Source organism: Parus major, chromosome 27 (assembly GCF_001522545.3).
Source record: "Parus major isolate Abel chromosome 27, Parus_major1.1, whole genome shotgun sequence".
Lineage (NCBI taxonomy): Eukaryota > Metazoa > Chordata > Aves > Passeriformes > Paridae > Parus > Parus major.
Genome location: NC_031796.1, coordinates 3,101,622 through 3,126,604, shown reverse-complemented (window position 1 = coordinate 3,126,604; position 24,983 = coordinate 3,101,622). Strand labels below are relative to the sequence as shown.

The following is a 24,983-nucleotide window of genomic DNA, read 5'->3' as shown; positions in this document are numbered from 1 at the left end:
GGTGCTGGGACAGAACAGCAGCCAGGAAAAGCTCCCACAGCTGCTCAGGGCAGCTTCCTTTCAAAACAAGAGGCACTGCCATGGAGACACTGCCTGCTGCAGCCAGGATTCCTACTGGGAGTAGCTACTCCATGGATACACTGTGCTGAGTGCCCGGCTGAGGCTGATGCCCAGCAAGGAGGGCAGGAGGAGACTCTAAACCCAACATTGTGGATGCAGCCAGAGCTAATCATCCCCTCCACATCTGCAGATGAGATTTCACCCTCAGCCTAATCCCATCCCTGCCCTCCCAGCAATACAGAAATGCCAGGTTTGTCATTTCTCCAAATGCAAACATCCCAATAAATCCGTGCAGGGCATTTCCCAGCAGCCAGGCAGGCTCTGGAGGTTGGAGATAACCAGAGCACTGTCACCTCGGGCTGGGGGAGACAAGCAGGCAGCTGAATCCTGCTCCAGGATGCTGGAGAGCAAAGCTGAGGTGCTGCCCACCCCCTTCCATCCTTGATAATCCACTGTATGGCAGCTCCACCCTGCTACCCCCAAGGCCAGACCTCACTGTAATTCTGAGTTTAGCTTTGGTAAGATTTACATTAAACATGAACAAATATAAAAAAATAAAAATAAATAAATTCAAGCACAACCTGAAGGGAAACAAACCCTCAAAAACACAGGAATAGTGCCATGAGGTGCAGTGAAATGCCAGCCCCTTACAGGGCCAGGATCCTGCACACAGCAAAGAAAATGAAAACAGGGAGGGAGCAGAGAAGTGTAAGAGGCAGTTTGGGGTTTAGCTTTTATTTTATGCACCAAAATTAAAAGCTAATATAATCATAGATTCATAGAACCATGAAATACCCTGAACTGGAAGGGACCCACCAGGATCATCCAGCCCAACTCCTGCCCCTGCCCAGGACACCCCAACACTCCCACCCTGATGCTTTGGTGTTGCAATAACTGCACTATAACTGTTATAAAGACATGAAATATATTAGAAACTGTAACCCAAGGACTTTTTCCATTTTATGGATATGAAAATGGAGCTACAGAGTAAAGACACTGCCCTGAAAGAGCCCCAGATGAGGATCCCCAGAGCTGTACTCACGTTGTAGAGGGGGATGGTCTTCATCACCTTGTACTGCTTCATGGGGTCCATCTTGTACAGGTGTCTGTCAGTGATGAAAATGGCCCTGTCCTCCACCTTGTTAAAGCGATTCACCTGCAGAGAAACACCCTGTCAGTCCCACTGATCACTGCAGGAACACAGGAAACAAAACTGTGCAGTGCTAAGTGCCAAACCCCCACAAAAATGCCCCAAACTTACACAGTGGTACCCCAAACTCGTACAAAAATACTCCAAAGTCACACAACAAACATTGTAAACTCACAAACAGCCAAAACTCACACAAAAATACCTCAAACTCACAAAACAAACACCCTAAACTAACAAACAACCCAAACTCACACAGCTCCTAAACAAGTTTTCTCCTCAGACCCATGAGAAGGGAACATGGTCCCTGTAATCCCATTTTACACACAGGGACAGAGGATCAGCATTCCCAGTCATCCAGCAGAGCTGTGGCACCCTGGGCAATTCCAGGGCTTCACTGGAAGGCCAGATGCTTCCCCCAGCCACACTGGAGCCCTGTCCAAGTGGAGCCTGATCCCTGCTGTCCCCACGTCATCCATGAAACTTTGGCACCCCAAAGGTCCCATGGAAATCCCTGCATGCAGAGCCAGGCTGCACCAGGGGCTTTGGGCCATCCTTGTTCTGTGTCCTGGCCTCCATCCCTTGTCCCCAGTCCCTCTCCAGCTCTCCTGGAGCTCCTTCAGGCCCTGAAAGGGCTCTGAGCTCTCCCTGGAGCTTCTCCTCTCCAGGTGAACATTCCCAGCTCTCCCAGGCTGGGAGAGCTCCAGCAGCTCCACCTCACCCAGGCTGTGGGATGCCCTGAGCACTAAACACTCAGCAGGCAGGATACAAAGTTTTGTCAGAAGTGCATAAGAAAGTAGGACACAAAGTAGAAATTGTTTTTCACTGAGGCAAAACCAGAGTCATCAGCGTATCACAGTCACTGAGGTATTTATTAATCAACTGAGAAGAGGAGACAAGGGTAAGACGTGACGAGGAGGATGAACATAAATAGGATTTTCCAGGGTGAAATCAGGAGACAACGGGAGAACTTAAATATCCTCAGTCAGGAGGCAGCAGAGTGACAAAGTTCAGAGCAGATGAAGGCAAAAAATGCAAATTGGGGAGCTCTGTGACAGCTTTACATTAACGGCACTGACTCAGAAAAAGCAACCGAGGATGATTTCAGACAGCTCTGGAGAGATCTTGGCACAACAACATGAGGCAGCTCAGAAAAAGCAGAATGATGGCACAGACAAGGAATAACATGGGAATAATGTCCTGGAAGCCATGGGCTCACCTGGAACAGCCTGTGAAGGACCAGGGTGGTGAGTGTGAAGGAGACTCTGGTGGCTCAGAGAAGGTGAAGGACATGATTGAGGGGCTGGGAAGTCTCACAGGAAGAGGTGCTGAGTAACCAGAATTATTTTAGGGAGCAGATGAATGGGAGAAAAAAAGTCTAAAGGCAATGAAACACTGAATGGCCCTGAGGAAGCAGGTTAGGAGTGCCTGGTCCACATGTCGGGTGCTGGAGCGGAGCAGCACCGGCTCCTCAGCCGGGATCTGGAGCAGCTCTGGGCTCTCCACACTCCAGGTCCTGGGAGCTGAACTAAAGTCCAGTCCCTGGGGCTGGATCTGCCCCTCAGAGCTCAGGTCAATGCTGGGGGCATTGATTTACTGTGATTGTTTGAGTTCACTGACACAGTGAACACTCCCTGTGCACTGCCATGACCCGGCCTGGCTGCTGTCCATGGCCACCCCAGCACTGAGCCCCGATGACAAAGGCAGCAAATTTCTGCTGCTGTGACACCAGAGCCACCCCAGGGCAGGAGGTCCTGTGGCTGCTGCCTGGGAAGCAGAGATGGGAAGCACACTCAGCTTTCACAAAGTTCTGTGAAAAGGACTGTTAAAGGCTGTTAAAGCCCTCTGAGATCACCGAGTCCAACTGTTCCTCCAGCACTGCCAAGGCTGCCACTGACCCCTGTCCCCAGGTGCCACATGGCTTTGAAACCCCTCCAGGGCTGGGGACTTCACCACTGACTGTCCTGAGCAGCTGTGCCAATGCCTGACCACTCTTTCTGTGAAGAAATTTTCCCTAATATTTGATCTAAGCCTCCCCTGGCCCAGCCTGAGGCCGTTCCCTCTCCTCCTGTCCCTGTTCCTGGGAGCAGAGCCCGACCCCCCCGGCTGTCCCCTCCTGCCAGGGACTTGTGCAGAGCCACAAGGGCCCCCTGAGCCTCCTCTGCTCCAGCCTGAGCCCCTTTCCAGCTCCCTCAGCCCCTCCTGGGGCTCCAGCCCCTTCCCAGCTCCATTCCCTGCCCTGGACACGCTCCAGCCCCTCTGTCCTTCCTACCATGAGGTGCCCAGAACTGACCCAGGGCTGGAGGTGCCCCAGCAGTGCCAGCTCAGGGGACAGTCACCACACTATTGCTGATCCAAGCCAGGTGTCCTTGGCCTCTGACACACCTGAACTCACCTTCAGGCACTGCTTCAGCACCCCAAAGGTGTGAAATCAAACCAATGGAATATTGGGGGAGTTCTACAGGCATGTTTTAAATTCCACTTCTTTCTCACGGCTCCCCCCTGGTTTTAGTATTGAAATTCAGCTAAAGAAATGTACCAAAGGAGAGGCCCAGCAGCTCATCTCACCTGAGGTTCAAATTCTCTCGTCCTTCCAGCTCTTTCCAAGCAAAGGAGGCTTCAGGTGCCTCATGCACCTCCAGTGCATTTATGTAGATAATACCTGCTGTGGGTTAAGGTAAAAACTGCCCCAGTGGGGAGCAGGCACAGAAGGGACCCCCATCCCAGTGCAAATCCCACTGCTGGGCTTGTAGGAGTAAGGAGAGGCCTTCTGTTCTCAGCTCCAGCTCACTCCCTCCCGGAGAACAGCCCTTCCCAGCATTGTGTTCTCTGCACCTTCTGGGCATTCTGTATTTTTATCCTGTTGATCCAAATGAATCAATCCTAATTTAGCTTCCTGACAAGCTCGTGGGGGAAATGAAGGTCTGGCCTAAAGCTGGAAAATCTTCAAGGAAGTTTTTCAGGTCTCTGCCAGTAGCTTCTGGGCACCGTAGGGCACCGGCCTTTGGAAGAGATGATCCTCTCAAGGGAGCTTGGTGCCACAGGTGACAAGGGAAAAGTGGGAAGAAAAGCCTTATTTTAAAGAAAATAGAGAGTGTTGTTTCCTAGGTGATCCAACAAAATCTGGAGATTTGCATGAAATATGCTTTTGGTTTCTCCTAAGGCAAAAAATCTTGAAAATTTCCTTTGAAAAAGTGAAGAGCACCACAATGCTCAGAAAAGATGGATTTTTCCACAGGCAGGGATGACCTGCTTCTACCTGTACCTACTGCAGGGAAGCAAGCACACAGTCCATTCCCCTCCCCCAGTGAGGCTTCAAAGCCTCTTCAGAGCCCTTCTTTAAAAACTGCTCCAAACAGAGGCCCCCATTATTATTCAGCTCAAACTGCTGAATTCGGGCCCTCACACAGGCAAAGAAAACTTAACCAGCAGCTCAAACCTTGGAGGGCAATTCCTGGAATAAATTTACTTCTTAGACTTAAAAACATAAAATTATTGAGGTTGGAAAAGCCCTCCCAGCCCATTGAGTCCAACCTGTGCCCAATCCCCACCTTGTCACGAAGCCCAGAGCCACATCCAGGTGTTCCCTGGGCACCTGCAGGGATGGGGACTCCAACACCTCCCCTGAACAGCCCCTTCTAATGCCTGACCACCCTTTCCAGGAAGAAGTTCTTCCTGATCCAGAATCTTCTAGATTCTTCCTGAAGAATTCATTAGATCAATGTCAGTCATCAGCTAAAAAAATTCTGTCTCAAAGAATTTAACAAACCAATATCTGACAGGCCACAGGGTGTGCTCTACTCATAAATGTGTTTAAATAGGTGAGCTCTGGGCTCAGCCTGTGTCTATTCAAGTTGCCCAGTATTTATGCTTTTACTATGATTTTTGTGCAAAGAAAGAGTGCATTAGACTGAACATTTCCAAGAGCTGACACCTGACATTGCTGTTGACAGTCAACAACTACTTTAAAGGTGCTTTGGTGACTCAGTACCTGAAGGAAGCCACAAAGGAACGCTGATGCTGCTTTCATTCAGCCCAGCTCACCAAAGTGCCCTTTAACACCTTCCCACTAACACCCTCCTGCCTCAGGAAAGAGCAGGAGCAGCACAGTTTTTGCTCAGGAATCCTCAAATAAGCTGAATCATGAAAACACACCACAGATGAACTTGGGCAACCCTTTTTTGTGAATTGCTGCTTTGTTCAGGAGAATTATTTAAGGGAAGCAATGAAATCACCTGATAATTACAATTTCATTTCTATAATTCACTCTTCAGGCCCCTGTTAAAGCTTTATATGAACCAATTTTCAGCAGAGAACAAACACAACCTGTAAAACCCACAAGGAACCAGGTTTAACCTGAGGGATGTGACAAATCTGCCTTGGGCACGGGGCCAGGCTGCACGTGCCAGCACCAAGTGCCACCGTGGGCCAATAAGGTCTGGTAGGACATGGGGAAGTCAAGGCTAAAGAGAAAAAACCTGATGATTTATTTGTTAAAAATTCAAAAGGAAGAATGCAGCGATGAGGAGAGATTCCCTCTGCCCCAGCACCAGGGGTCACCCAGGGACTGGCCTTACTCTGGGGTAAGAGGCAGGATGCCAAGACTTGTACTTCTGACCAGAGAAACACCTTCATTTTAAACAGCTTAGGATGGAATTGTTTTCTGTGAAGGGCAAAGGGAGGCTGAGGCAGTTCCCAGCCTGTGCTCCTGCAGTCAGAGCAGAGTCACTCCCCCTGTCCAACAGCTCTCACTGGTGCTTGCTCTGCAGATCCAGCACAGAACAGGTGACCTGAGGAAGTGCCTGGCTTGGAAAGGGAAACACTAAATTCTCAAATGTCAGATCTTTGTCCTGTTAACCTTCAAATCTCAGCACTGTTTGTGTTCCCTGCTCTTTGCTCATCAGGCTCACTCAGATATTTCCTGTCTGTACGAGCAGGAAGACAAACTCCCCTCAGGGAGGATGAGATGGTGACATGGAGATGCTCTGCAATCACCAGGCTTACACTTCCTTGAGGAGGGCACAGCACTGCAGTCCTGTCAGCAGTGGAATCATGGAGTGGTTTGTGTTTGGAGGGACCTTAGAGGCCACCCAGTGCCACCCCTGCCATGGCAGGGACACCTTCCAGGGATGGCACCTCCCTGCTGATGGCTCCAAAGCCATGCCAGGAATCCCCAACTGAGCAGGCCTGCAGGGGATCAAGTCCTACCTCTCTGTGAGAAGAAAGCAACAACAATTTAACCATTCAAAAGTTAAAAGGAGTTACAAGATAATTTAAAACCCACAAGGCTGCAAGTCTATAACCCTGCAATATTTGTGATTTCAGCTGAGCAGCCCTTTTAATGCACCCACAGTCAGCTAAAGCTTTGCCTGTGAGAGCACTGAAAGCATTTCAGACTCAGGAGAAATCTACTTTATGATAGGTGACACCTATTCCATCCCCATTCTGCTTCTACTATTGAAGTGCTGGCATCTCAATGCAACAAACCCCACAGAATCTGGGTTGTTCCAGCACAGTCACAGTACAGAAACAGAGCCTGTTGGAATGCTCAGGGATTCCTCCACACACCAAAACCAACAAATGCTGCTCTGACACTTGTCTGAAGGCAGGAGCTCTGTCCTGGCAGTTAGGGAACAGGATAAAGGGTGGATCTGTGCCTCAGGAATCTCCTTTACCCTGTGCTTGCACAGGAGATTGTCCTTGAGAGCTGAACCAGGAGCAAGAGGAACACAAGGGCTGGTGAGCTGCACAGCAGTGACCAGGATAAAACTCCCAGGCTGGGTCCATCACACACAGACCCCCAGTGATCCCCTCAGCAGCACTCCCATCCAAACACACAATTCCCAGCATCACATCTCTAACAACTGCACACTGTCCTTTCTACAGTTATCCCAGTTCAGCCAGAAACTTCAACTGGAATCACTTCATTAGATGAGTTAGAAGAGGAATTATTTTGTTTTCAGCCTAACCTGAAAAAAGCCAGGGGGAATTCTGCACTGGGAGGTTGTAAAGAGGAAGTTTGGATTCAGACTCACCTGCTCCTCCTTTAATCCTGACACCACCACTCACCCAAACCACTCACTCCAGCAGGAAACCCTGTCCTCACAGAGAACGTGGTCACAGCAACATCAAAATCCACTGAAATATTTTTGCTTGGAAAGCAATTAGAGATTTCTATTTTTACAAACTGTTGAATAAACAATACAACTCACTACTGCTTGCACAGTTTTATTATAAAGTGAGATTTTGTGCTGCAGAATGAATTGTGTAGACGAAATATCTGCAGAATCATAAGGAATAACTGTACACATGGGGACCAACTGCAATATTCACAGATAAAAAGAATGTACAGCTTCTTAAAAACACCTGAACACCCACAGCACTGGCCTGCCACTAAAATTGGGTTTGTCTGCTGGCTTTGTAAAATTCTAAATATCCTTCCCTGACAGATATTTCAAACCAGGATCATTAGGAGCTACCCACAATTAAGCAACTTTGATTTTTTAATTAGTTGTTTAAACCTTCCAACCAAATTAACAAAAACCCCAATTCTGCTACAAAAAATGTCAGACCCGAACCAGTTGTGCAGAATGAAGTGATTTTATCATGAGATCATGGAATAGTTTAGGTTGAAGGGTCCTTAAAGACCATTCAGTTCCAACACTCTGCATGGGCAGGGACTCTACAATTTATTTGTGCCTCTGACACGATGAGGCCCCAGCAGCCACCCAACCTTGCTCCACCCAAAAACCCCTGATGCAGCTCCCTGGAACTGCTCTGAGCTGCTGTCCAAGCATCCCCAGAGTCACCTCCTGGTTGCACTGGTCAGCCAGGCCCCCACAGCCCCGTTACCTTGCGCACGTGGCAGGAGAAGAGGATGTTCATGTACTTGTCCTTGCGCTTCAGCTCTCTGGCCACAGGGGTGAAGGAGCCTGAGCTCTGGGGGCTGTCTGGTTTCTGGAAGAGCAAAGACAGGCTCAGGACTCTCCTTGGGCTGATGGGAGAGGGGCTGGCAGTGGCACAGCTGGGACATGGCTCCCTCCACCCTTCTTTGTGCTTTGGGAAACCAAACCTTGACACACCAAAATGCTCCAAGGAAGGACGGAGTAAAGAGAAGCAATCAAACCTGCCTAGAGAGGATTTCTTTGTTCCAGTTCAGTCTGCTGTCCTCCATTCTATCCAGCATGAAGTCTGGTTCTGCCTGTTTGCAGAGCCAGCTGATGGCACTGCTTTAATGCAGCTGGTGCTGCTCAGGATTCACAAAAATCACTCCTAGTGCAGTGGAAGTCAAGGTTTGGAACCCACATAAACAGAGGAAATGTCCAAATACTTCTCCTCCCAAGAAACCAACACCCATTTTCCCGGATTTCCCCCTTTCAGCACCCTGAGCCCAGGTCCCTTTCACTCACCAGTGCGATGTAGTTCCCCTGCCAGGCTCTCTGGAGGCCAATGTCAGCCCTGTGGCCCTTCAGCAGCTCCATGGCAGCGACCTTGGCCCTCAGCTGGGGTAGCGCTTCTGGGGGCACGCTCCGGATGAGCTCGGCTGCTCTCCATCTGCAACCAAAGCAAGGCCTGGCTCAGCCCCACAGCCTGGACCTCTCCCAGGAGGGACATCAAGGACACCCTCAGAGTCCTGCCTGGGCGTTCCTAAAGCTCCAAAGGTCAGTTGATGGTTTAAAGTCACGTCTCACCTCCAACCCTGGCAGGTCTGGGTGCCACACTCCCCACCCCACACTCACAAGTCAACCACTGGTGCATCTGTTTGCAATAAAGTGCTTGCAAGCTCATTTTTGGGTTCATTTACAGCACTATTCTCCAATTTGGCCTCTCAGTTCCAGCTGCACCATGGAACAGGGCAGGGCAGCCCATCCACTGCTCCACACCACACCCCAGCCCTCGGCAGCAGCACCAGAGCTCCAGGATTAATGCTATAAAAAGGCTTTTTAGCAACTAAAATTCTGTGGTTCTGATAATTGAGCTAATTCTGAAAGCAGGGCTCTCTCCCCAGACAGGCTGTGGGTGGATGGATGTCTCTCCTGAAAGAGACAGCTGGGGAAAATAACAAAGCTGACTTGATCTAGAGCTGCTGGAACCACCCTGCAAGCTGATGACTGGACAGGAGGTCTCTGAAAGCTCCTCCAGCCAACATTTCTCTTGTTCAGCCACTCTCAGTAGTCATCATTTCTCAAACCGGAATTGTAACTACTTTGCCTACAGCTTCCCAGAGTAAAAAATCACCAGCCTTTAGATACTGGGAGGTTTAATGAAGGTACAAACACCTGTTCTGCACACAGAACATGGGTGACAAGGGGAACATCGTTCATTTCACTGCAGAAAAACACCGGCTCACTAAGAGAAGCCTTGAGGAAATTGAGAAGATTCTTTTTCTCCTCCCCCTCATCCAAGAGCAGCTGCTCTTTCTTTTCAAAACCAACCAGAAAAGCCAGGAAGGGGCCAAGGAAGGAAACACAATGTTTATCACAATGGAACAACCTGCTGTGGTGGTGGAAGGTGCCCTTGCCCATGGCAGGGAGTGGAACTGGACGGGCTTTAACATCCAAACCATTCTGGGATTCTGCGATTCAACAACAAATCTCTGGATCAGAATTATCCGCGCGGTCAAGGGCACGAGGCCAGCGACACCCAACTCGTGTTCTTCAGCCGGCTGTCCCCGCTGGGAGCAGCGGCTGTGACACGGCTGTACCTGTGGTAGATGTTCTTCAGAGCCTCCTCGAAGCGCTGCAGCACCTTGGGCGGGGTGGGCCAGGGGATGTTGCGGCCGCGGTCGGGCAGCAGGCGCACGTCGCGGAAGCGCCGCACAACCTCGCGCAGGTAGGCCCGGACCTTGTGGCGCCGGTAGTGCCGCACGATGGTCACGGCCGCCCTCGTCCGCCGGTAATGCAGCCGGGCCAGCGTGCCCCTCCACACCTGCACCGGGGACACACAGCACGGGATTCAGCACCGACAGCAGCACAGCTCATGGCTTTGCACTACACGGATCCACAGCTTTATTTCAGGGGAAGGGAATTCCCAGTGCCAATCAAATTCAGGTAGAACATGACTGAAAAACGCTGTCTATGACTGAGATCCCCTCATGGACCTGCTGGAGCAAATCCAGAGGAGGCCACAGAAATCATCAAATGGCTGCTCTGGAGCCAGGCTGGGAGAGCTGGGAATGTTCACCTGGAGAGGAGAAGCTCCAGGGAGAGCTCAGAGCCCCTTCCAGAGCCTAAAGGGGCTCCAGGAGAGCTGCAGAGGGACTGGGGACAAGGGATGGAGGGCCAGGAGCCAGGGAATGGCTCCCAGTGGCAGAGGGCAGGGCTGGATGGGATATTGGGCAGGGATTGTTCCCTGGCAGGGTGGGCAGGCCCTGGCACAGGGTGCCCAGAGCAGCTGGGGCTGCCCCTGGATCCCTGGCAGTGCCCAAGGCCAGGCTGGACATTGGGGCTGGAGCAGCCTGGGACAGTGGGAGGTGTCCCTGCCATGGGAGGCACTGGGTGGGATTTACAGCTCCTTCCAAACCAAAGCACTCCATGATTCTGTGTTAATTGAGAACAATTATTGAGAAACAATTTTAACTCTGATTAAAAAAAAGATTGCTCTGAAAATAGCCTGAGGTATATCTATTCTGGTCATGTGTGGAAAAACAACCAAATATGCAAACCAGAGGATATTCCCCAAACTTCTGGGATGGGGCCCAGCTTCTCTGTGAGGGAATGGGACCCAGTGTCACTGTGAGATTGTTTCTGCCTGGACAGCACCACAAGCAGAACACACAGCAGCTCCTGGGCTTCTCCTGGAAGCCCCTGCCAGGGGACACTGTGGGAGGTGGTGCTGGATGGCTGCTGCAGTGCTGATGTGACAGTGACAGTGACAGTGCATGGCAGCAGCTCCAAGGAGGAGCCCCAGGCAGGAGGAAGGAGGCAGGTGCTGCTTCCATCCCAGAGGAATGGGTATTCCAGAGCAGCTTCCCCAGGGATCCCTCCCCACCCGTCCTCACCCTCCAACACAACCCACTAAGCAGAAGACTATATTTTTTTCCTTGCAAAATTTAACTGGAGGGATAACGAGCCTCCTGCACCTGCCAAGAGCCTCCCTGCTCACCATGGTCCTGTCACAGACTTTATTTTCCTGTGAGAAAGATCCCACAGCACTGCTGGTGCACATCAAGCCTTCTATTTACAGAAAGATTAATTAATTACCCAAGGCAGTTTTCAACACGACAGTTGCTTTGTGAAGCTGATGTCAGAGGTTCTCCTGACAGCTTCACTGACAATCCTGCCATGCAGCTGAGAAAAGCTCATGCAGCAACCAGTGCAGAGCTTTGAGGGGCTGCTCCTCTCTAAAAACCCCAAGTTTAAAAAGAAACACAGAGATTTTGGGTCCCAAACCCTTCAAAAGCAGAGAACTTTCTTCTTTCATCTTCTGTCAGAATTCTCTCTCCTCATTCTCTTTTGGCCTCGCTGTCCCTTTAGGAGACATCTCCCATTCCCAACACACACGACCTGTGGAGCTCTGGCAGACCCTGGGGAGTTGCTCGAGCACCCAGCACTTTATGGAGCATCAAACTCACCAGTGGAGACCATTTCTGCTCTCACACACCAGAACAGAGCCCAGGCCCTGCACAACCCTGCCCACATAGAATCTCAGCCTTATAGAATGATTTGGGTTGGGAAAGACCTGAAAGATCCTCCAGTTCCACCCCTGCCATGGGGTGTCCCATTCCACTGTCCGAGGCTGCTCCAGCCCCAATGTCCAGCCTGGCCTTGGGCACTGCCAGGGCCATGGGGTGTCCCATTCCACTGTCCCAGGCTGCTCCAGCCCCAATGTCCAGCCTGGCCTTGGGCACTGCCAGGGATCCAGGGGCAGCCCCAGCTGCTCTGGGCACCCTGTGCCAGGGCCTGCCCACCCTGCCAGGGAACAATCCCTGCCCAATATCCCATCCAGCCCTGCCCTCTGCCACTGGGAGCCATTCCCTGGCTCCTGGCCCTCCATCCCTTGTCCCCAGTCCCTCTCCAGCTCTCCTGGAGCCCCTTTAGGCCCTGGAAGGGGCTCTGAGCTCTCCCTGGAAGCTCCCCTTCTCCAGGATGAACATCCCCTCTAGTGGAAGGTGTCCTGCCCATGGCAAGGGTGGGACTGGATGGTTTTTACTGTCCCTTCCAACCTGAACCACTCTGGGATTCTGAGAACACCCAACACACCCTTGGAGACTGAAGGCCATGAGCTCTGTAGCAGCCCCAGCCCCTGCCAGGGCTGCTCTCCCAGGGAGGGTGTGGGAATACAGAGCATTTCAGTGGGAAGCAGGGCAGGACATGGGACAGTGAAGGGAAAGGCAAGAGCAGGAAGCAAAAAAAGCCACAGCAGAAACCCGCAGTGCTGGACTGAGCACAGCAACCCAACCCGGGGAGCTGGGATTGAGAATCTCATCCCTCTGTGCAGATAAAATAATAAACAACACTTTCCTTATTTAATCCTTGAGGCCATCACACACAGAGGAGGGAGCACCCCCTGCACACGTGCTGGGCTCAGCAGTCACTGCTACCATACTGGGTTACCACTGGGATTTTAGCTCAGATCTGGTGCAGCTTCAGCCATGCCAAGGCCCTCAGAGCTGCTGGGAAGCTCAAGGCTCGAAGCTTCCTGGCTAAACCAGACTTGCACGAGGCCTGGATTTCACCCGAAGTGTGTAAGGCTGGATTAAAGCTGGCATTTCCCTAATGGCAGAGCAGGCTCTAAAACTCTGAATTTGACAGAATCACCAGCTAGGATCCAAGAACTGAGCACCCAAAAAGTACTGGGGAAATTTTTTTGAAGAAAAGCAAAGAAGATTTGGATTTCTTATTAAACATAGACTGAAGAGTCATAAAATTTACCTGTAAGGGATGTATAGACAACAAACAAAATCAACTGGGCAAAACCTTATTGCCAACTTCTCATTTTTGAACTTTTTAAGAACAGAAATGAGGAACAAAGGGCTCCAGGCTGCAGTGAAAGAATCCTTGGGCGTTACAGAGGCTCTCAAGAAAAGAACACACAGACTAAATCTGTGTAAACTGCTCAAGACTTTGCAGAGCTTCACTTCTGTCAGCTGTTCCCTGGACCATTTGAGACACAGAACAAGGTCTTGATTTTTCTCCCTGGGACTGGAAGCAGATCTGCTGCTGAGGGGAGCTTTTTCCACCAGTCAGACATCCCTGGAACAAAGGCTAGAACAGATTGCCCCGATGTTGGATCAGCTGCATCACTGCAGAAATTGGCTTCACAGCAAGAGGTGTCACAATTGTACAAACACTGGCCTCCCAAATCCAATTATCCAGCCCAGGCATGCCCCTGGCTACACACACAGCAAACTATTAATGAAAAGCACGTTCTCAAATCAAGTTGTCATAACTGGAGAACCCCCTGCCAGTGAGCACCTTCCACAGCAGCACAGCAGCACCTCAAAGGTGAGGAAACAGTCACAGGGAAGGACAAACTTCTCCCAGGGAATGGGGGACAAATACTTTTTAAATTATTTTTTTTCTGGCTTGGTGGTTTGCTCATGGCAGCTCACAGCAGCCCCTCAGTAATGCTGAGCTGCCACGCTGACCTGGCTGCCTGATGGTCCCAGGGAGCCTTCCAGAAACACAGAATGGTCAATTCTGGGGACAAGAGGAGGTGCCAAAGTAGGAAACTCCCTGTTGGGCAGGTACTTTGTGTAGCTGTGAGCAGCAGGACATAGACCAGACAAACAAGGACCACAGAATCTTGGAATTGCAGGATGGTTTGGATTGGAGGGACCTTAAAAATCATCCAGTTCCACCCTCTGCCATGGCCAACCTTCCACTATCCCAGGTGGTTCCAAGCCCCGTCCAACCTGTCCTTGGACACTTCCAGGGATCCAGAGGCAGCCACAGCTTTTCTGGGCACCCTGTGCCAGGGCATTTCCAGAACAAGCAGTTCCAGATGCTGGAGTGTTCCTGCCAGCTCACACCTTCCTCAGGTTTGAATATTGGGAGAGTTCTACCCAATGCACCTTTTCAGTTCTGCCCCACCTCCAGTTCATAACCCAGGAACATTCAGCCCTGTAAAATGAAATTAAACATGTCAGAGTTCAGAGGGGAGTTTCCATGGCCTGTAACCAATTCTCCTGTTGCTGAGGTACTGCTCTGTTGTGTGTTGGGGGCCAAAGAGGGCCAAACCCCAAGAGAAGGATTTGTGCATCCAGGGTTCTGCTTCTCTCCTTTATGCCTCCACAACCAAGGTAAGATCCAAGGGATTTTCATGCCCAGTTCTGAAGGGATCCATCCCTCTGAGACCCGACAGCCACAGACACCTCATAATTCCCACTTCAATCCAGCCACATCCCAGCCAGCTGGGGCTTCAGAATTTGCATTTAGAGAGTGCTTACAGCAAGAGTAAAGCAGCCTGGGATGGCAGAGCCCTGTGGCATCCCTCCCACAGGCAAGAATAAATCCATACTTCCTTTCCCCCCTCCTGTGTCGTTCCCTGCTGGTTAACCTGATTTCCCATGGGAGTGAGACTGAAGATCACCCTGTCCCTGCCTGACCTCCTGAGATTGCCCTGACAGCTCCTGAATCTCAAGCCAGCTCCCACCCAAGCTGACAGAGGAGCAGGAGCCTCCAGGAGGCAAAGTCCCTTTATCTTTCAGGAAAAATCAGCCTCAGGGCAGAAGGAGCCTGAAATCAGAGTGACATTGCTGGAACGGCTTCAGCTCCAGTTCCAGAGCCATCTGCCTCCTCAAATCCCAAATCCCAACCAGCAGACATGGAGCCACCGACTGCCAGCCAAGCACCACAGGCAGAGGAGCCCAGGAAGGTCTGGCAGCATTCCAGAGGGGTGAGGAGGTGGAAATGTGTGTGGGGCATGAGGGAGGGGGTGGAGGATGCCATGGCTCCCAAAAAAGCAGCTTGATGAGAGTTGTCCAAGTGACCCCCCTGGAGCAGACTCCAAGGCAGTCGATTGTGCCATGGATCAGAGCCCAGGGAGGGAGCAGGAGCAGAGGGACAGGACATGGAATGGATTGTCCCTGTGAGGAGAGCCCAAGGAGACACAGCAGGGAGGGGAATAACCAGCAGCATGTGTTGATTTCTCAGTGTGAGCAGGCAGGGAAGTGCTCACCAGCAAACCATGGACACAAGAGCAGACACATGATGATTATGTGAAAATGGAAAGAAAAGGAGCTTTTTGGGTTAAACGCCCCGCAAAGAACCCCAAAAACCAAACAACAAACCAAACAACATTCCCCCATCCTGCCCCCACCCACAGTCTCTCCTCACCTCTTTCAATACCTTTGCCTTCTCTATGCTTTGTCCTCCTAAAATTCAGGGCAGGAAAAATTAAGAGGGCAATTGAAATCAGGACTAAGGGGCTAAGAGACGAATAGAGAGAAAGGAAAGGCTGGAAAAACAAAGTCTGAACACAGCTCAAACTCCTGACCAGTACAAAGAATATTTATTTCAACAGCTCATCCCAGTGAGGAAATTCCTTGTTCTTTCTTCACTCTCTGGAAACCTCTACCAATTCCACAGCCTTTTAAATGTGATGTTTCATAGAAACATCAACCATGGAATCCCAAACCCCAGTTGGAAGGGACCTTAAAGCCCACCCAGTCCCACCCCTGCCATGGGCAGCTTCCACTATCCCAGGTTGTTCCAAGCCCTGTCCAACCTGGCCTTGGGCACTCCCAAGGATGGGGCAGCTCCAGTTTTCCTCCAGCCCCTTTTATTCCCCCAGTCAAGGCCACCCCAGAGGTGGAAGTGAACCCTGGGGACACAAAAAGCTCCAGACCAAGGGATGTTCTCCTGCCCAGCCTGGGTTCAGTGATCCCAGCCATGTTCCAAGGGATGGTCCCACTGCTCCCCGTGCAGCAGCTGCTTTGGCAGCTTCTAAAACAGGGACTGGCACAAACAGCATTCAGCCAAAGCAAGAGACACATCCCAGATTAAGGGGAGCACTGATGTTTTTTTCTAAAGAATGTTTAATTCACGTGCTTTTTGATGAAAATTTAATAGATTAAAATTTAGATGAATGGCAGGGGAGATCTGAACACATCTTTAGAACCAGTTTAAAAACCTCACTGAGCTTCCAACAGAGTTTCTAAGATTAAAGAAACCTCACCCAGATCACATCCATCACCTCAGCAGAACATAAATCCTCCACACCAATCTATGCACTACAGCCTTGTCTGCAGGCTGTTCCATGCTCTGAGTGTGCCATTAAAAAATGAGGAAAAAAGGGAAGAAGGAAAGGAAAACAATTAAATGGGCCCTGCAGAGCACAGGGAAAGCCAGCAGAGCAGCAAGGGTGGGCCCAGGATGCAGCGACTGCCTTGCCTGCACATCTCCCATGGAAAAAGGGATAATCTAGATTTGACCTAGATGCTGCAATCCCTGTGAGTGCAGGAGAAAACCCACACAGCTCCCAGTCCAAACACATGAGCCAGCAAACAAATGTCCAGGATTCAGCAAACAAACCCAGCACGGTTAAATTAAACCCCAGAGTTGTATTTTGGAGCAGTTGTGCAAGGAAACAAACCTTGGAAAACTCCTCCATTCCAGCTGCACCACAAACACCTCCTCCCACCACCCTCCTTCGGCCCAGCCCAGACTGCTCCATGATCAATATTCCATGTGCCCCAGCACATGGTTTGCCCTCCAGGCAGCCCAACTGGTGAGAATCAAACAAACCCCATAATTCAGGCAGGCAGGACGCTCCCAGCTCAGCTCTGAAGGCTCTCACACGAGCAGAGTTATTAAATATTCACGTGCCAGAGCAGAGGAGCCGCACACACGGCAGCCACGGGGCCCTGGAGAAACGCTTCCCTCAGTGATGCCAGTCCTGACTGCTCCAAAGGGTCATCACAGAGCAGGGGTGTGATGGAGAGCCTCAGACCTCACTCACAGCCCCAGTTTGTGATCTGCCTCTTCCCAGTTTGAGTAAATGCGATCCCATAAAGGTTTGAGGCAAAGGGTTTAAATCAAAGGTTCCCTGTTTTCCCAGATCACCTCAGACAGCAGTGAGGGGCAAGAGCTGCTGCATTTGCTGAGAGCTGTTTTCTCTTTTCACATAAGTCAGCTGAACAATGTTCATTCTATTGCTTTGCTTAACAGCAACAATATTCCACACGCTGGAAAGAGAGAAGGGTCCCGCTCTGAGGTTAATTAGCTGGCACTAACAAGAGTGTGTTCAATAATGAACATAAAAATCACCAAAGGAACCATTCTTCAGCAGGTCCCAGGTGTGGGATGCAGCCACGTCTCGGCTGCAGATTCCTCCTGCAACTCCTTCTGCAGCTCAGCCACGGCTGCAGCAAACACCCCCCGTGCTCTGGGACAGGGATGAGATTCCCAGTCCTGGGAAAGCTCCCAACCATCCCCCAGCATGGAGCTGCTGGTCCTTGGGTGCCCTTTGTGGTGTCCCATGGGCCTGACAGGGCACCTTGCTAATCCTGGCTGCACCCTCTGGCAACACCAGGGATCACAGAACCTCCTGAAGGAGTCCACAGGGATCATCAAACCCTGCCCAGCTACCCCAACAATCCCACCCTGCACATCCCTGGGAGCATTGTCCAAAAGCTCCTGGAGCTCTGGAAGCCTTGGGGCTGTGCCCACTTCCCCTTCCAGGGAAGGAAAATGTGGCGGGGAAGGAGAAGCCAGCTTTGTATCAACAGATTATGGGAACTGCCAAAGCTCCAGTGTCAGGGAAGCAGAGAAGTTTCCAATCACCACAATAAAACTGCTGCCATCAGAAGGTGTCAGGAACATTCTCTCATCCCCTGAAAATTCACATGAGAGTTTTTCATGTTGAAGGTATTGAACTACAGGCCAATTCCTCATTTTCAGTGTTTAGTGCTGGTAAAGGCTGCAGGGACAACCAGAAGCACAGAACAACCTCCAAACCTGGAGAAATCAAATTACCTGGGACTCTTCTCATGGGAAGGGAGGAGAAGGGATGACAGATGTCCAAAGAGACATGGAATCACAGAATGGTCTGGGTTAGAAGGGACATGAAAGGCCACCCAGTTCCACCCCCTGCCATGGAAGCAGGAAGACCCTGGAACAGGCTGCTTCCCTGCTCTCCATACTTTACACACTCACAGCACCCTTTCTTTTCCTCTCTTGCTCAGCAATAATGGATATTTACACTTGCTTAGGTTACAGAGTGTTTCCACAGCATTTCCTGGAGCAGAAGGACATCAAGAAGGTATCCAGGTGTCTCCAGGCACCTGGTATTGGAAGAGCAGGGATAGGATCCAGCTCTCCTGCTTTTCCCCCACAGGCAAATCCCCAGTTCTTGCCAGCATGACCACTCTTCTGAAGGCAGCTGAGCCATTGTGGGGATAAACTGGCAGAAAATTCCCTCTTTTCTTTTGTTTTTTTGCTAAGAGGTAAAGCATTTTTAAAATGCTTTGGCATTTTCTGGGGTGGGCAGGGTGGATTTTTTGCCTCAATGCGTTCACTGGAAGCAGAAAGGGATGATCCTGGCCCAGGGAAGGGGAGCAGCACAGGAGGAGCCGTGGGATCAGTCAGTGTCGATGCAGGGGATGGAGCCAAGCTCTTTCTCCTTCCCTCCACCTGCTCCTCGGGAAGGAGCCACAGCATCTCCTGTCACAGCTCCTCCCTGCCACAGCCTCTCCAGATCAAAGCCTGGTTCCAGGATACAAATCCAGGTGTCATTATAGACCTGTTCCCGCTGATAGCCGGCGTGCACAAACATTGCCTTGGAATGGAAAGAGCCTGGAGTCCAGAGGCAAATCCACCACATCCCTTTTATCTGGGTCACTGGCCCAAGCCCCCACTGGATCACTTCTGTCCCTCCATAACCTGTCAGGAAACAGCTCCTGTGTCCATGGAGGAGCTTCCCTCTGTGGCTGAGGCTCCCCTGTGTCCCGAGCTCACAGAGCTGATGGGGCTGGAGCGGGAAGGTGAAGCAGGGAACGATGACATGGAATGATGACACGTCAGCCATGGCTCTGTGCTGCTCTCCCCGTGGGTTGGGGAATGTTGCCATGGTGATGGCAGCTCCTGAGCCTCTGCAGAGCCCATCCAGGCTCCTCAGACACGCTGGGATAGCCAAGGACACCTTGGGATGTCCAGGGCACGTCCCATGGCCAGCACTGTCCCTCCCAGCCCCAGTGCCCCCCAGGCTCCCCTGGTGCTGGGCTGTGTCCCAGGAGGGGCTGGGCTGCACCAAGGACATTCCTGCTGCCTCTGTGCCAGGCAGGAAGATTTGGGGAGTGATTTCCATACGCAGCTGTGCCGGCCTGATAAAATGACACTGAAATAGTGCAGTAAATTACAGTGACAGGAGCCATCATCTGCACAGCCCGCACGTGCCGGCTGCCCGGGCTTTCTTCCCTCAACAAAGCTCTGCTCTGCACAGCTAATGAGCCTGTGGGAGCCTTTCCAAGGGCAGCAAAAGCAGCAGTGCTTCATGGCAGCTTTTTTTTTTTTATTTTTTTTATTTGCATGATTAACATTAGAGCTGCTCCATTTGCATTCAGGGTGACAATCACAGAGCTGGCAGGAGCACAGGTACTGCAAATAAACCCTAAAGCACCACATGAAACAACCTCAGCTGGGCTTTCTGGAGTGACCCCTTGGTGTGACATCCCTGCTGCCATATGGGGTTTGTGACACTGGACACAGCTCTCACTTGCTGAATTCTCCTGGAGCCAGCAAGTTGCCACGGTTAAATCACATCACATCTGCTCACTGACTGCGCTGGGGCAGAAGGAAAATTACAGCCTGGAATCTCACTGACATTTTACCATGGAAAAAAAGGAGCATGAAAGATAAATCTAAAGGTGAAGACATCCCTGAGATGTGGAACAAAAGAAAGTAAAATTATCTATTTAAACTAGAAGTCAGTTTTAATTCAATTTAAGCAAACTCGTAAGCACCATTACACAAAGGCAGCAGCACTGTTTGGAGGGTTAAGGGTCACTGGATGATGAAGCTCTCCAGATAATTACTGAACCCCTTCTGGAAAGCCTCGTGATTTGCAGGAGAGCAATAAGCCACAGAATACACATCATTAGAAAAAGAGCTGCTAAATGTGGATTCTTTCACTTACACTCATTCCTGTGCAGAGGAAAACACCCTGGGCCCCAGGCTGGGATCAGCTGCTCTAAGGCTGCTCCTCACATCTGCCTCAGCTTGTGTCACACAAGTGCCCATTGTCACAACAGCACATTTCATCTCTTGTCTTTCCCTTTTCCTAAATTCAAATCTGAGGAACTCCAATGTAACAGAAGGCTCGGTTATTTAAAAGAAAATCAAATCCTTCTAGATGTGCTCAGTTTGCCTCCCTCAGCCTTTGATGCTCACAGGCAAAACTACAAAAGGAAAAAAAAGCAAGAATTAAATTTCCCTGTAAGTTGTTAATGAACAATTGAAAGCAAGTTGAGAACAGAAATGACAGGCCAAATTGCCTTGATGCTTTCAGAGCTCAGAGGAGGCCTCATCAGATCCCTCCTCTGGTTTGATTTTTGATTGTTGACTGTTCCTTTTCCAGCACTGCCCGACTCCAAAAGCCCCATGTGCCAGCAGCAGAGCAGGGGAGGGATCTCAGCCAGAGCTGGGAGCAGAGTTAACAGGAAACAAGAGAAACACAGAAAGTGGAGACAAAATCAAGCTTTTTCCAGGTAGATTTAACACTGTACAAGGTCTCTAATCCATACCTATAGATAGCAGCTCAACACCTGCTCTTTAGCTGATGGGATGTTTAATAAGCATTTAATGATTCATTGAGTGTTTCTTGGTTTAGCTGCAAGTTCCAGGACTCTGAAAAGCTTCTCTGCATCCCCTTGCCAGCATTTGAGAGTCTGGTTGAAGAACCTTCAGTGAGTGAAAGCAGAGAGGTGTCAGCTACAGAAAAGGAGCTCCAGGAGGACATCCAGATTCCTTCAGAGTCCTCAGTACCTTCAGCACTGGAGAAGGTGTTTGTCTTTTCCCCACAAATCCTTCATGAGGTAAGTTAGAACTCCCTGAAGATTTCTCACAGAAAAATACCAAAAATACACCTCCATGTCCTGTTTCAGACTCATGTTGGTCCCTCCCCACCCCTGGGAGAGCAGAACACAGGGCAGGGAGGTTTGTGAAGCCACAGGACAATGTGCACCAGCATTTTAATTTCCATCACTTTTGCTGACCATGGCAACAAGGAAACCCCCAGAAGCACCACAGTTATTCTACACCTGATGCCACACAAACTCTGAAAACAGTGCAGCAAACCCCTTCGTGGAGCCAGGGTTTGATCCATTACCCCATAGCTGGTATTTACCTTCCAGGAGCAAAAAAATCCTTTGCCCTGCTGTCTTTGATGCTGAGCCCACTCCAGATCCCAGCCCAGACAATGTAATTCTGGAGCTGGCAGCAAACTCACAAAACTGACAAGTTGCTGTTAAAATTGTGCCTCTCACTGGATTTATGTGAAGGAGGAGCTTGGAGCTCACTGAGCCATGATCTGCTCCCACAGCAACACAGCCCTGGGCTCTGAAATTATTCTCCAGTAGCTGCACCTTGCAACTTCCAAAAAGGTCACTCCTCAATTGCTCCCTGCTTTAGTATGAAAGTTGGAGTCACCTGGGATCAAGCAGTCCCCCCTGCAGCTTTATTCCACAAGGAGCTCATTAGTTCACCCCATTCCTCGGGAAGAAAGAGATTCTGGGTTCAAGCTGTGGCCCTGAGACCTCCCTGAAAGCACCAGAGTGGCTCCAGGCAGTAGATTCCACCCCAGAACCCTGGTGAGCACGGGGGAAGCACATCTAAGGATCCAGGAACACCTTCCAAGGGGCATGGGGGCCCCAAAGATTGGCCTCAGACCACCCTGAGAGAATAAGCCAGATGGAGCTTCTGGAAAAGTGCTCCCCTTTCCTGGGAAGGAAGATGGGAGATGTTGGGTAGGAAGCTCAGCAACAGGATATGCTCAGAACAGGGAAGAAAACTCTGAACCACAAAGCTCAGAGAAAGGCAGGGCCTGCATCCTCCAAAGCCTGAGCTTGGTCTTTCCAGACAAAAGGTGCAGAATTCCCTACTAAAGACAAACCTTGCAGCACAGCAAATACCAACAGACCAACCCTAGACTCGATGCTTTCTGCTCCCATACTGGTCAAACTGGTTGGGTTTCCAGGAAGAGAATCACCCCCAATGCACTGCAGACACCACAAATGTGAGTGTTCCACAGAACTCAGAACTTCCAGTGGGGAACTTCTCCTTCAGGCTCTTCCCCATTCAGTCCACCAGGTTTGGAAAGTTTGTGCCAACCTGTTTTCCCTGCAGAGCTTTTGCTCTGTCAAGTTTTTACATCCATCTGTCAGCAGTTTCTATTTGTGAGAGACAGGAATGGATTCAGAGTTTCTGCTCTTTCCCAAGTTTCAAGAATTTTACAGAAAATATGCATTTTCAGAAATTATTTTCTAAAAGTCTTGAACTAATTCACTTTGCCTGACAGGGCAGAGTCAGCCCCACCATTTCTGCTCTTTGCCAGACAGATCTTGCTCGTACAGAGTTTTCTGGTGCTAACACCATGAATCACAGGATGGTTTGTGTAAAAAGGAACCTGAAAGCTCTCCCACTCCCATCCCTTGCCATGGGCAGGGACACCTTCCATAAGACCTCTCCACTTGACCCCACCCAGCCTGGCCTTGGACACTTCCAGGGATAGGGCAGCCACAGCTTCTCTGTGCCAGGGCGTGGTGGCATTTGGCTACAAGGTGATCCAAACCTCATCCAAACCAGCCTGGAATTCTGTGATTCCACATTTCAGCCACAAAAATCCTTCAAGCTCCCAGGCATCCTGCTTCCACTGAGAAAAGGGCAAGTATTTAACCAGTGATGAACTTTCTAGGTGCTACTGCTCCCACCACACCAAAGCCACAGAGAGCACCATGGAAAGAGCCCTGAAAATATCCAGCAGTGCCCAAACTGCAGAAGTCTGGAATCTGTGCAGCAACAGAACCAGAAAGAAAAGCAAGGGTGGTTTAAGGACCTTGAGCTGAGTTTCTGAGGGAGTGGAAGCTTTACCTTCTGCAGGAAGAGGACGATCCTGATGAGCATTTTGGCGTGCAGCTCCTCCAGGGTGAACAGAGTCCGTGGTGTGCGGATGAAGAGCTTGGTCTTGCCGTAGGCCACGTCGTGCTGGAAGCCGTGGCACTCAATGAGCTTCCTCACAGCATCCTTGTCTGAGGGGAGGTCGTGGTTGGGCCAAGTGAATTCAGAGATCATCTTGTACCTGGAATGAAAAGGTACAATTTACAAATTGTGAACTTGCCACCAGGGTGCTTGAGAAAGCCAGTCTTCAATTGTTTTAGAAAAAATTATCAACTAAATTGTAATAAAGCTGAGTATAGATGGAAGAGTCTGAAGACATCCTCTGTAGCAATCATGATCCTCAAAATACAATGAAAATGACTAAAGGAGATGTGTGATTTTGTGAGATACTGCAAAACAATATTGAGAGGAGCTCAATTCATCAGCACTGAAGTGATACAAGGGGACAAACTCAGCAATGGCCTCCTGCAAATTTGTCTGTTCCATTTTTCACACCTTCAGTATCCAATTTTAATTTTTATTTGTTTGCTTGGATTTTGTTTTGTTTTGGTTTGGTTTGGGTTTTTTTGGTATGGAAGAAAAGCTTTGGTTTCTTCCCATTCTGCATGAGAAGCCACCTGCAACCAATTGCTTTGTGAGAAAACCTGGATTTAAAAATTCTGCAAACAATTTTTTCTCTTGCATCACTTTGGGATTAATTTCTAACAAACTCTGTCACTTCCCCCTAGAGCAGAGCTTTGGCTGCCCCAGTCTGTGCAAACACTGCCTGTAACTGTGGGCCAGCCATTCCACCCATCCCTCACTCTCCAAACTCCATTTTCCACTACAAAGAAATGCAGACTGGAACTAAGACATCTACAAATCGAACCCAAACCGGGATCAGCCTGAGCTCTGTAAGATTTACCAGCCCAGGAAATGCTGATTAGGGCAACAGGCATCTGCAAAAAGCAACAATGAATTTTCTGCATAAGATTTATGGACATAATAAAAGCTGTAATAGACGTTTTCACTGGAATGGAACCCACAGCTCCGTGTTCTAAATAAAACAAGCACTCAGCGAGCTCAGCCACTTCGCACTTCAAAGCCTCCAGCCAAGGCAGGCATCAATCTCAAAGCTCCAACACTCTCAGCTCTCAGTTACACTTAAACAGCCTCACAATCCCCCTTTTCCTGGGAGTGGTGGTACCTCAGGAGCCTCGGAACAGCCTCAAGGAGACTGAATGGAAACATCCCAGTGCGTTCATTCATCAAATCAGCCTTTGGAATACGCTGTGGAAGAGGGGGAAATGGAGGTGCACACTGTGCCTAAGCAGGGAACACCATCCCCAGGGGTTACAGGGATCTCACTGATAAATAAACAGGATTAAAAACCTCCCTTCAGACTCCCAGAAGATTTAGCACGTGCTGGCAAAAACATTCCTGCTCTCACACATGAGACATCAGTGCTGCACACTGGATCCTCTTCCCTGTTCTCATCAGGAAATTGTTCCTGCAGTAATTGACTCACTGGGAAAAACCTCTCACCTCAAGACAGTTTTGTTAGGAAAAAGGAAAAATAAAAGAGCAAAGCAGTGGCAGTGTAACCCCTGAGCTGGGAATGAGGCTGGGAAACAGGCTGGGAACAAGGCTATGGATCAGGCTGGGAACAAGGCTATGGATCAGGTTTGGATCCAGGCTGTGGCCCAGGCTATGGAAGAGGTTCAGATCCAGGCAATGGAAGA

At 50.1% G+C, this 24,983-nt stretch overlaps 1 protein-coding gene across 2 annotated transcripts in view; it reads right to left on the bottom strand.

Annotated features, from left to right (window-relative positions):
* The window catches only part of MYO1D (myosin ID), a 155,826-nt gene that overhangs the window by 63,149 nt on the left and 67,694 nt on the right, over nt 1–24,983 (bottom strand). For both annotated transcript variants that reach the window (XM_015651322.3, XM_019009080.2), the window contains exons 16-20: nt 23,236–23,443; nt 9,912–10,135; nt 8,617–8,761; nt 8,060–8,164; nt 1,103–1,216 (exon numbers count right to left, since the gene is read on the bottom strand). In XM_015651322.3, coding sequence (XP_015506808.1) covers nt 1,103–1,216; nt 8,060–8,164; nt 8,617–8,761; nt 9,912–10,135; nt 23,236–23,443 — 796 coding nt within the window. The remainder of the gene's footprint in view (nt 1–1,102; nt 1,217–8,059; nt 8,165–8,616; nt 8,762–9,911; nt 10,136–23,235; nt 23,444–24,983) is intronic.